The sequence below is a fragment of the Meriones unguiculatus genome, chromosome 4 (assembly GCF_030254825.1).
Source record: "Meriones unguiculatus strain TT.TT164.6M chromosome 4, Bangor_MerUng_6.1, whole genome shotgun sequence".
Taxonomy (NCBI): Eukaryota; Metazoa; Chordata; class Mammalia; order Rodentia; family Muridae; genus Meriones; species Meriones unguiculatus.
Window position 1 is genome coordinate 10827792 of NC_083352.1, and position 13024 is coordinate 10840815.

The window sequence follows — 13024 nt, forward strand, 5'->3', positions numbered from 1 at the left end:
ACACTGTTCTCTCTCAGGAATCCAGCCTTGAAAATGGCAACTTTCCCTGTCATTGTAAGCTAACAAAGCCACAATCATAGAGACAGAGAAGCATACTCCTCTTACTGCAGTACAAGAACGGATCCCAATTCTTCCAAGTCACAGCCCGTTCCATATTTTCATCTGAATTTTTTTTCTTTCTACACACTTGAAGACGATATCTAGAGAAAGTTTGGTGCTAGATGGAGTTACTATACCCCAACACAAGGAAGCAAAAGCAGGAAGATGGCCTGTTTCAGGCCATCTAAAACTACATAGTGAGATCCTACCTCAAAACAAAACAAATGAGAGAGGGGGAGAAGAGTGAACACCACATTTCTCCACATACATAAAACTCCAGGAGATTTATTAACCAGAATAAGACAGTAGGAACATACATAAGGACTATGCTAAACCATATGGAATTGATAACACTCAGGTCATTGTCTATAATTCCACATGTTTCAAAGTATTATTCATGGGAACACTGTGAAATGAAATTATAACGTTTCTTTTATACATAAATGTCTGCAGGTATATTTTACTATGATATTCCCAGCAATATTTTAAACTATCACATAGGAGGAGGAAAAGTATCTATGATGTTCAAAGATCATCTTTTGTTTATTTGTTTGTTTGCTTGTTTTTTGTTCCCTAACATAGGGACATACACTTTGGATACAGAGAATCATGAAAGAAAATTGACAAATTAGGGATCTTGGGAATTATACATTTTTGAGTGGAAACAGTTTTAAAAACCGAGGCTTCATGTAGAGCTAAGTACACCCAAACCATGTGACTGAATATTGTAATATTTATCAAACTGCTCTGAACATTTATGTCCATTCAAACCTGCACATAGAAGTCTCCCACAGCTCTATTCCTAGTTGCCCAAACTAAAAAATCGTTGAGTCATCCTTCACTGGACGCGCAATGGATATGTAAACTCAAAGCTCTTCCCATAGGGAATTGTTTTCACCTCTTCAAGTGTGATACCCAGCCTTGACAAGACAGGAGTGAAATTTAACTCTATGATGCAAGAGGAAGAAGTCCCGCAGGAAGAGGCTTTATGCTGCATGAGTGTAGCTGTCCTTTTCCCTTGGGGAAGGGACACTGAAGATGGGGAGGTGACCCAGGCTGTCCAGGGACTGGGGTGGGACCAGAAGGGATGGAACAGAAAATACCTTTCCAATCAACTGTGACGTTAATACCATTTGGAATGACACCATGAAGACACCTGTGTGCCTTTGCTTCCTGGTCTAAACCTCTGACAACAGACAGGGGAGTGCTGACATAAACTGGGCCACGGGGTGAGAAGGACATGACAGCTGGACTTACAGACTGACAAAGTACCACTCTCCAGGGGGACAGTTGGGAAGTCACTCCACCAGGCACCATGGAGCAGCCAGAAGTCTGTGATACCTCAGCCCTTTCTCTGTAATTTTTGGTGAACTTAAGGGTACTATATAAAACAAAATCTGCTGAAAATGTAAGAGCCTGGCGTGTAGAGAAGGGAAAAAGACAGGGCACATTACTTGTGACCCTGTAGACCTTTCTGCTTTCTAAATAAACTCACTTACTGCACATTCTAAAGACAAAGGGTGATTTTATTCATCAGAAAGCCAAAGTAGCACAATCCTCAACTAAAGGACTTTGTTTGTTTTGCTTGTTTGTTTGTTTTCAAGCTAGGATGGCCACTGGGAGGAAGCTTCTTCAGGCAGGTTCCACTACCCATCTTCTATACAAAGGTGTGCCTCCAGAGGCCATGGATGTGCCTCTGTCTGTAGAGTACATGCCTAGCATACAAGAAGCCCTCCCTTCAATGCCCAGTGCCACATAAACTCATAGTTTTGTAATGTTAATACTTGGGATGTATAGGAAGGAAGATCAGAAGTTCAAGGTCATGTCTGAGATCTTGTCCCAAAAGAGAGAGAGAAAATAATAATCAAAATAAAATGGAGATATGTTTATGAATCATCACCTCAAATCACAGTGTCACCAAAGCAAAGAATTGTGGTGTCTATAACCTTGATTTTATCAATGGTCCCTTAAAGCATTAACTTGATTGCAGCCAATTTCCTTATGTAAGTCCTAAATACAGCTCTCCACCAACCTGCCAAGAGAAAAATTTTGTGGGAATTTGTGTATTAGCAGAATCCCTTTGGCTGACCTTGTATATTATATGGCATCTCTGGTGCTCTTTGGAAAATACTAGAATGTTGAACTCCCACAGAATGTATCCGTCCTTCTGAGGAAGCAGTTCATCCAATTGGCTAGACAGTATGGATGACACTATTTTAAGTACCTAAGAGTTCAAGTGTGGGAATGTTCCTCTCAGTAATGTTCCTCTCACCACAGGCTGTTCTATTAGTGATGCCAATCCTTAACCTGAGGAAGGATGCGATGTAGACATTTGTAAAGTGCAAGGTGCAAACTGAAAGCATAACTAACCCTTGTCAGCAGGTGCTCGAGGCCCCATGCAGACTCAAGGAGATGTCAGAGAAGCCAAAGTTAACACCAGGTTTGGGAGAAGCCCAGACACAAACCCCTCTGTCCCACACTGACAATATCTGCCTCCTACTGCTGCCTAGATACTCACTGTCCAGGTGAAAGCTTTGAAGTCATTCTCTTCATTCCAGTATCCTTCCCTGGCAATATATACAGTTCCCCAAGCCAACTGTTCTCTTGGCAATGAAGGATTGAGGATACACCACCACAAAATACAGCCTCTGGCATTTGAGAAAAGCACCCCTGTGACCTCTTGCCTCATCTCTTAAAGCAGGCACTTAAGAATCCTTCTGTATGACCTCCCATAACAGTCTTTCCTCCATGCAGGGGAGGGCACACAGTGGTACAGGGAAGACTCTAACCCAGCAGGTCTCACAGGGTTCACCACTATCACCTAGCCATACTCTTTGCTCTCGTGCAGGCTTCCACCCCAGCTTTTCTCTCTTTTGTTTAGGTCTTCACTTACAGAGGCTCCAAGTTCACAGAAAACTCTAACACTAAGCTGCCAATGCTCTTTCTCATGTTTGTCTTTTGTTGTAGGGACCTCGGTTATGAACCCAATCACAGATGGGTACAGAAGTCTTCCTCCTCCTAAATGAAAAAGCAAAGAAAGAAATCTTCTCTCCTTTATGCTATTTCCAAGACTCAATTTTTGCTAAGCAAACATGACTCACTCACAAACAAACAGAGTTCTGTGATCCTGGCAAGCCCTAGTATTGAATAAGGAAACCCATGTCTGCACCTACTGGAGAACTGGATGGAGAAGCCAGATTTGCTGATGAAGAAGTCACTGTCAAACTGCAGGGTGAGTGAGTTGAAGGTGCTGTGGATGTCCTCTGGCAGGGCTGAACCACTCCACTCCTTCAGCAGAATGTTGCTGTCCACGGGGCCATCCCAGACCTTGAGGATGTCATGAGCCGTCTCGGTATCAAACACGATAAAGTGGAGGCTGTAAAGAGAGATCAGACCTTCTGTGTTCAGTGAGAATCACACTTCCCCTCCACTGAGGGAATCATTCTAGCTGCAAAACCACAAGTTGGTACTGCCCACCAGCTTATTTCACACTCCCATCAAATGTGTGCTACAGCAGACACCTGGCAAAGAAGAATGCGGGTTGGAGAAGTTCAAAACATAGGACAGCACAAACATGGTGTCATGGTGTGGAGAATCAGGTATAGACTAAGCCACTCTCCAAAGACAGAGCATTTCATCCCAAGACTAGGTGGCTTTTATAATTCTAACCAGAGCACACACAGCAAACAGCTTTGGTACACTGGCTTCTTCTCATTCATGTTGATCTTAACATTCCACCTGGTGGCAGCACAGGCAGCGGGAGAAAGACTTGCAGAGGTGTCTCTCAGAACAGGCTGCTCCGTAGATCGGCTCCGATACTGTTCTGTAAATTTTATCTTCAGATTTAGTACACTATTTGAGAAAACAACACAAAAGCAGAACTAGCCAATATAAACTCTCTTCTTTATAACATTTTAGTACGCTTCTATTAGACTTCCAGGTATTTCCCAGAACCATCTTTATGCCCAAGGAAGCCTGCAATGATGATGAACAAATAGAAGAATTTAGCTAAAATGCCAGCAAAAGGCTGTTTCCCCAGCGAGCTCTTGATAGGTTTTCACTTACTGCTTATTGTTCCTGGGTTGTGCTACCGACACAACTACTGTAGCTGACATACACAGAACTCTATGTGAATCTCAACTTCACCTTGCCCCACATATCACACATACAGAGGATTGACAGGATGGACACTTCTTGCCTCGGTAAAGCATAAAATATTCAGTACAGGAGATTATATATAAAGTAGGAAATGTGGTAGAATTTCTCCCTCAGCATTTTATTTTCTCAATAATTTGTCCTGCTTGTTTTTACCTTTTTTAAAAAAATAAAATTGTGTGGGTACAGTTATATACCCCCCACATTCTACTACCTGCTTGTTCCAGGACCCCTCGTGGTATGTTGTGGCATTTCCATTTAGACTTTCAGCATTCCCATATGTGCTAGTGGGTGCATATCCCTGAGTACCTGAGGCTCCTATATGTGTTTAATGGGAAGCAAGCAGGTGGAACCACGCAAACTGTATGCACCTACACAGTTTCAGTTCAGCTCTACATTTGGGATCATGTGTCTCCATGGGCAAAAATTATATCATCTGTCAATTTACGTTAAGATTTGTTTTATTTTTTTATTTATGTGAATATGTGTGTATTCCTGTGAATGCACGTGGATTTAAGGTGCTTGCAAAGGCCAGAAAAGGATGTCAGATCCCCTGGCATTGGAGTGATAGGCAGACGTGAGGGTTCGGGTATGGGTGCTAGAAACAGAACTCAGGTCCTCTATAAGTACAGTTTGCACTCTTAATCACTAAGACATCTCTCCATCACCCTATTAATTACTTCAAAAGCCCAGGGACTCTGTCCGTCTGTCTGTCTGTCTCTCTCTCTCTCTCTTTCTCTCTATCTTTAGTAGTACCCTACAGTACTTCAGTGGATATTCTGGAATGCCCATTGAAAAGGATTTGGAGGACTGGCATGACAAACAAATAAACAAATGCACCCTGTTCTCCCTATGACTTTTCTTTTAGTCTCATAATGCATCAAGGCCCTTAACATCTTTGCTAATCTCCAACACTACAGGTAATATGTATGTAGACAAAGAATATGACGAACATAGGTTATCTAGTTTAATTGTGATGTTTAATGCGATTGACCATGGTGTGTGTGTGTGTGTGTGTGTGTGTGTGGTGTGGGTGTGGGTGTGTGTGTGTGTGCATGTAATGTATGTGGACACAAAAGTGTAAAAGTAATCTTTCCTTCAAAGTAGCTGAGAAATTCAATATTTGTAGAATTATAGCAGTATACAAAGACCACCCCTGAGATCATGTCAATTGAATTACACAAGCAGCCTTCACTGTTTACATTGCAATGGAAATGCACAGCAAGAAGATTAAACAATAAAGTACTACATTCTACCGTATGTTGAGTATAACAGAATCAAAAGCAGAAATGGGGGGATGAGACTCTAAGGCCTGATGTATGGGAGGAAACAGACAAGGCAAGGGCAGTTAAGGATAAACTACATGGCAAGATAAGGTGTGTACAGAGGCTTGAAGAAACCAAGAGCTCTGTAACAGTCAAGCAAGGGATCATTCTACCAAACAAAAATCCAATATATAGGACTTCAGCCTTGAAGAAGACTCTAGAATCTAAAGCAGCCAGAAGAGAGAGTGAGAGTTTGAGAGAATAAAGAAGCAAGGTGCAAGAGAGAGTGAGTAACAGAGAGAGGGAGAGGGAGAGACAGAGAAAAAAAAGTAAGCCATAAGACCAGAGAAGAAAAGAGGGGTAGGTGGTAGAGAGGAAGAGGAAACAAAAGAAATAGGACCTCTTGGGATATGTTAAGTATTTTGTCTTTTTGGCTGGGTAAAATACCAAGTCAGCTGATTATGAAAAAATTACCCCGCCATCTGCTTTGAAAATGTGCTTATTTTACTTTCATGCTATAGGCAAAAGATTGCAGGTGGGGAGTGTCAAATCTATGACCTTCATGAGGGATGCCAGAAGCAGGCCCATGCTCCTAGGTACATTCCACAGTGGAGACCCTAAAGGCCTGGAATATTCTACATCTGCTTTGTAGGGGAGCAAAACCAGATGGAGGGGCTGTGAGAAAGGGGATGCAAGGAACTTTAAAGGTTTGAACCTCAAAAACAACAGGGCGGGGTGGCCATCAACCCAGTTGAGACAGGGGACACCTGTGTGGCCTGAAAGAGCAGAATCTCTGGGTTGGACCACTGGACTTAGACTCATGCAAATGGAAATAAACAGGCAGCTCTAACATAGTGAGGGGCTTGAGAGGAACTCTGGATGATATCAAATTCATAGGTCTTCTACTGATACGTGATTTTAAACCTTAAGACAGGATGATGCCACCAAAGTTTATGGGTGGAGACAGACTAGGATCACAACCAACACATTACCCGATCACAGGCATTTGCTCATTTGCATAACGTGTCAAAGTCATTTATCTTTCTAATTAGGGCTGATGTTGAATAAAAGAAAAAGAAAGAAAAGGAAGTGGCTGGTCCTAGGTATGGCAGAGAAGAAAGTTAATTGTAGACAAAAGGTGGAGCATAGCCAGGGCCAGAGAAATATGGGAAAATCCAGAGTGGACATAGACCTGAGCCATGTGAGAAAGCGGGGGGAGGGGCAAGGAGAGGAGCACCAGGTAGAGAGGCCAAGAGGGCAAAAGATAAAAGAGGGATAGGTAACCAAAATGGCTAAATTATATAGAGAAAACCTCCGGGGGAAGGGCAGCCCGGCCTCATACCTGGGTGAAAAATGTTAGGGTAGGGGACAGAGTATGTCAGCCAGGAGGACTCCTGGCAAGTTGGAACTGAAGGATATAGGAAGAACACGGTGGCCAGGTCTGCTTTGATAGGCTAAGTAGGTACCCCAGCCAAGGCTTGGGACCTAACATGACCTTATTGAATTCTTTATCACAAGAAAAGACACCTAACCCTTAATGGGCCACTTAAACCATGGACATGTTTACTGCATTTCCTGGTATTTAGTTCCTCATTTAAAAGAAAAAAAAAAAAGACTGCAATCTTAGAAAGTTGTCCCTCCCCCCTCATTTGGATAACTACACATGTTTTTAACTGACATACAAATTAGATAGATTGTAGAGTTCAGCTAAGGTTTTTTGTTTTTGTTTTGTTTTTTTTTTCCTTCCTTCATCCTTTGATGGATGGGTTGCTTTAGACTATTTTTAAAATTAGAGCACCCCCTTCTTTACTGATTCTTCTGATCTGGAGCTTTTTACAACATATCACTTTAAGATAGTCATTATGTAAAGAGTAATCTTGTTATAAAAAAAAGAGGCAGCTATTTTTTACTCAATGATATCCAGAAAGAATACAATGTTTTGCACTTATTATTTTTATTGTCTCTGTTTGATTTATCTGTTGAGACAGGGTTTCACTCTGTGCTGGGCTAGCCTGGAACTCACTCTGTAGCCCAGGCTGGCCTGGAACTCACAGCAGTCCTTGCATCCACTTTCTCACAGCCCCTCCATCTGGTTTTGCTACTTTACAAAGTAGATCTAGAATCTTCCAGACCCTCAGGGTCTCCACCATGGAACTTCCATAAAGAGCACGGATCTGCTGGCAACCCTCCCAAAGGGAATAGATTTAACACCCTCCACCTGCAGTCTTCTGTCTATAGCATGAAGAGTTGATAAGCACCTGCAATTCAGATCTTTATCCCAGCTCCCGACTCCAGCAGGCTTTCTCTGGGAACCCACTGGCCACTCCTGCCAGCAGTGGGTGAAGTATGTGGGTGAGCTTCACATCTTTACCCTTCCTCCTCTCCTCCATATCCAATCTCCAGTCTCATCCCCAGCTCTGTGGTAGACTACCACTTGTAGCATCTCCTGGTTCTCTGACTCTGTTCCCAGGGAGCCAAGCAGACCCTGAAGGAACATCCTACTTTCTTCTGCCCTATAGATCTTCCCAGTCCCCCATTCTAGCCCATCCTCACTTCTAAGTGTCAGCTCCCACTTTATACCTGGAACCTTCAGTGGCCCCACCAGGCAGAATCTCAGAAGAATTCTCTATCAGGCAATACACAGCCACCACACCTTCCTAAGAAGCAGAGAAGGCAGCAGAAACTAAGGAACGAATCACTCATCCAACAAAGATGAGACCAGATATTTGCACCTAAAATTACAATCATCTGGAACACAGCTGCCTCGACACCAGAGTTAAAAAAACAGCTGATAACAGCCAGAACACTGTGTCCACTAGAGCAAAGCAACCCTACTACAGTACGCACAACAACAGACATGGTGATCAATGAAATCAATTTGAAGATCCAGACATAAATCCACACACCTGATTTTTTTTATAAAGAAGCCACAAATAAACAACGGAAAAGACAGCATCTTGAACAAATAGTGCTGTTCAAACTGGACAACTGCTTGTAGAGGAATCCAAATAGATCCATACTCATCACCCTGCACAAAAACCAACTCCAAATGGAGCAAAGACCTCAACATAAAAACTAGACACACTGAACCAGATAGAAGATAAAGCAGGGAATAGACTTGAATTCATTGGCATTGGAAAACCCTGTACAAAACACCATTACCACAGACACTAAGATCAGAAATAAATAAATGGAACTTCATGAAACTGAGAATGTTCTGCATGATAAACGACACGATCAATTAAAAAAAGCAACAAGGTAAGAAAATATTTTTACTAACGCCATATCCAATAGACAGCTAATGAACAAACTTTATAAAGAACTCAAGAAACTAGATATCAAGAAAACAAAACAAAAAAACCCAATTAAAAAATGGATTCAGAGCTAACCAGAATTCTCAAGGTAGGAAACTAAAATTTCTGAGAAACACTTGCAGAAATATTCAACATGCTTAGTCATCAGGAAAATGTGAATCAAAACTATTTTGTGATTTCATCTTACCCTCCTTAGTTTAGCTAAGATCAGTAAAACAAATATGACAGCTCATTCTGGTGAGGATGTAAAGTAAGGAGAACACTCATCCACTGTTGATGGGAATGTGAACTTATAAAACTACTTTGGAAATCAGTGTGGCAGTTCTTCAGCAAGATAGATGTACTTCAAAAATCCAGCTATATCACTCTTAGACATATACCCAAAGTATGCTTTATCCTAACACAGAGACACTTTCTCAATCATGTTTGTTGTTGTTCTACTAATTAACTAGAAATTGGAAACAACCTAAATGTCCGTCAACAGATGAATGGATAAAGAAAATGTGGTACATTTACACAACAGACCAATTTTTAGAAAGATTTATTTATTTATTATGTATAAAGTATTCTGCCTACATGTGTGCTTGCAGGCCAGAAGAGGGTACCAGATTTCATTATAGATTATTGTAAGCCACCATGTGGTTGCTGGGAATTGAACTCAGTACCTTTGGAAAAGCAGCCAGTGCTCTTTACCTCTGAGTCATCTCTCCAGCCTCACAGACTATTAATCAATCATTTAAAATGAAATTTGCAGGCAAATGAATGGAACTAGAAAAGAATTCTTCCTAAGTGAAGTAACTCTGACTCAGAAAGACAAATATTTATATGTATTCACTTCTATGTGGATATTAGTTAAGAAAAGGATAAGGAAGCTACAATCCATAGAACTATAGGGGTTAGGAACTTGGGGGCAGACCTTCCTGGGAAAGGGAAATAGAATCATTGATAGTTGTGGATGGATGTTGGAGAGGGACTGGAATGGAAAGATCAGAGAGGGAGAAACAAGGGAATGAAGGAAGGAAACATGTGGGAAAGACAGCTAAAATTAAATGGTATTTGATATAAATGAAATCACCAAATAATGGAGAAGACAGAGCCCTAACTGAGGGTCTTTTGTCACCAAATAAAATTTCCAGTACTGAGAATGGGTAACATCTAAGTGAGTTGTTGGCCAAGGGGGACCCATGGGAAACCTCAAGAACCAGGTTGTTGCCAAGGCTATAGGTGCTCTCTGTAAACTGATAGCAAGGTCCTGTTGCTAAAGACAATCCCTAGACAACTCATTAACATTGAAAAGTTGAGCTGGTGCCTATCTAGAGACTTTACTCATATGGGCTAGTGTTCTTGGTACTAGAAGACAGATAGTCTACATGCTACCAAAGCAGAAATATAAATACTAAGCCAGTTATAAATGGAAGAAAATAAAACCCAGAAGCAGACCAACTGAGATACGAACATCTACATTATGACCAAAGTCTCACGTGAAGAAAGGAATTAGTACATCATGGAGCAATTAATTTTTTTTTTACAAGGAAAAGAATGTGGAAGCAAAACCAAGACAACACTAGAGAGTCAAGGCATCTCAATATGAACAGAAACCAACGGAGAAAATAGATGATGCAATGTACTTTAAATATGTTAACCTCAGATGGGGCTGCTGTCTTTCACGGCTGAGGGTGGGACTCACTGTGTCCCAGAAGTTCTATATGCTCTTTGAAATCCTGAATCTACACTTACCAATTGACTCATAACCATATATTCATCACAGGACATCTTGTAATAACCCAGACTTGGTTGGGCCATCTTTATAGCCACCAACACACAGAACAGAGGTTAAATAAGATTTATAGTGGGTCTTACAACAGGATCAAATCCACAGCAATAGGAACAAAAGACAAGGAAACTAAGCCAGACACCAAGCAAACCACTGTGCAATACCATTCTGAATCATGTTCCCATCTAGAGAATCTCACCTAAAGTCAGAATAGGAATTCAGGTATATGAGATGGCAGGAGTTTTAGTAGGAATAACTTTTAAAGGGAGGAAACTCACTAAGCAAATCCATGTTTAAATTCCCAACACCAACAAGGCAAATTACCCAATTAAAAATGGGGTACAGAGCTAAGTAGAGAATTCTCAACAGAGGAATCTCTAATGGCCAAGAAGCACTTAAAGAAATGCTCGACATCTTTAGTCATCAGGAAAATGTAAATTAAAAAAACTTCGAGATTCCATCTTCCACCCATTAGAATGGCTAAGATCCAAAACTCAAGTGACAGCACATTCTGGTGAGGATATGGAGAAATGGGAACCCTACTCCATTGCTGTTGAGAGGGCAAACTTGTACAACAACTTTGGAAATTAGTCTGGTACTTTCTCAGAGAACTGGCAATAGCTCTACCTCAAGACCCAGCTTACTCCTGGGCATACCCAAAATATGCTTCACCAAACCACAAAAATGTTTACCAAACTATGTTCATAAGAGCTTTATGTATAATAGCCAGAAAGTGAAAACAAGTTAGATGTCCCTCATCTGATGAATGGATAAAGAAACTATGGTACATTTACCCAGTGGAATACTACTCAGCTATTAAATACAAGGACATCATGAAATTTGCAGGCAAATGGATGGAACTACAAAAGAGCATCCTGAGTGAAGTAACCCAGACCCAGAAGGACACACACAATTTTTACTCCCTTATAAATGGATATTAGCCAAATGGTACAAGACAAACATGCTACAACATACAGACCCAAAGAAACTAAGTAACAAGGAAGGTTCAAGGGAGGATGCTTGAATCTCACTAAGAAGAGGAAGTAAATTAGACATCAGAAGTGCAGGGAAAGAGGGAACTGGATGAGAGAGAGGGGGAGAGGGAGCTAGGGGGTTGAATCAGGTATGGGGAGAACAGGGATGGGGGTTGAGAGGGCTGGGAGAGAGAAGTGAAATTGGTGTTGGTGTAGCTCTAGGATGACCTGAAGACCTGGGGTGGGGGAGGCTCCTAGGAAGGTTAGGGTGACCCTAGCTGAGCCTCCCAACAGTGGTGGATACTGAAGTGGCCATATCCAGGAGCCAGGCAGGACTTGCAGTGGAGGAACAGGGACACAACCCATCCACAAAACAGCCCAGAATTTGTCATGCCTACAGGTATGCAGGATAAAAGACAGAACAGAGATTGAGGGAATAGCCAACCAATGACTGTCCCCCAACGTCAAAATGTGAAAGCTAGAGATTTGGAAGAGATCTTTTCTAACAAGACTGGCAAAGATGCTTGAGTCTGGTGGTGTTGGACTGGGGAGGGTGGCCACACTATCACATCCTGCTCTGGCCACACACACTCCTGCACAGCAATTTGGTCATGGCAATGAAAATCTGAATATAGATACATATCTATCATGGAAATGATTCCAGGTGACATGCTAGGAGGACATTGCTTATATTGTATTTCTTACAACACAGAATAAATAAAGAACAACTCATATATTCCCAGCAAATGTCATTTAAATAAATTCAATGTGGGTAAGGCATTCAGACAATGGAATGTTTTCAGCAATTCAGAGAACTGAGTATGCCAATAAAAACATAGAAATCTGACAATGATTATGAACAAAAAAAAAACCCTTCAGGGTAATATAAACCATGCTAGTTCCATAAATAAGTAAATAATTATGCAAATCAAAATTTAATTATTTGCATTTTCACCAAAAAAAATACTTTCAATGTGTTTCCTAAATCTTAGGTTTCTATGATTTTTAAAAAGTATTCTTTAAATTTTATTTCTTAAGATAATATCTTATTATTTTAAGTTAAAGTAGGTCAAATTAGAATGTATGTATCATTTGGCAAACAGGCAAATACCCCAAAGAAGGATTTGTACTAGGGCATTTGGAAATGTGCACACTGTTTAATTAAGTAAATTATTTCCTGGGATTTGTTCTAAGGAATTAATCAGAAACAAGGACAAAGATTTCCTTGTAAAGCTGTTTGCCAAATCAGTGTGGGTAAGGCAAAAGCCAGCAACATAAATATCTGACAGGAGACACAAGGTTTAATCATGTATGTTCACAGTACACATTACCCAATACAGTCCAGTCTGTCTTGCAGGCCACAAACCCACACACTTAATCAATTTAAAATGAAGATGCTGAGACTCAGAACCTAACTTTGGGCAGAGTGCAGGGAATCTTATG

The 13024-nt window shown here is 41.1% G+C and overlaps 1 protein-coding gene across 2 annotated transcripts in view; it reads right to left on the reverse strand.

Moving 5' to 3' along the window:
• Csmd1 (CUB and Sushi multiple domains 1) overlaps positions 1-13024 on the reverse strand; it is a 1585983-nt gene that overhangs the window by 226759 nt on the left and 1346200 nt on the right. For both annotated transcript variants that reach the window (XM_060381443.1, XM_060381442.1), the window contains exon 26: positions 3273-3475. In XM_060381443.1, the coding sequence (XP_060237426.1) occupies positions 3273-3475 (203 nt within the window). The remainder of the gene's footprint in view (positions 1-3272; positions 3476-13024) is intronic.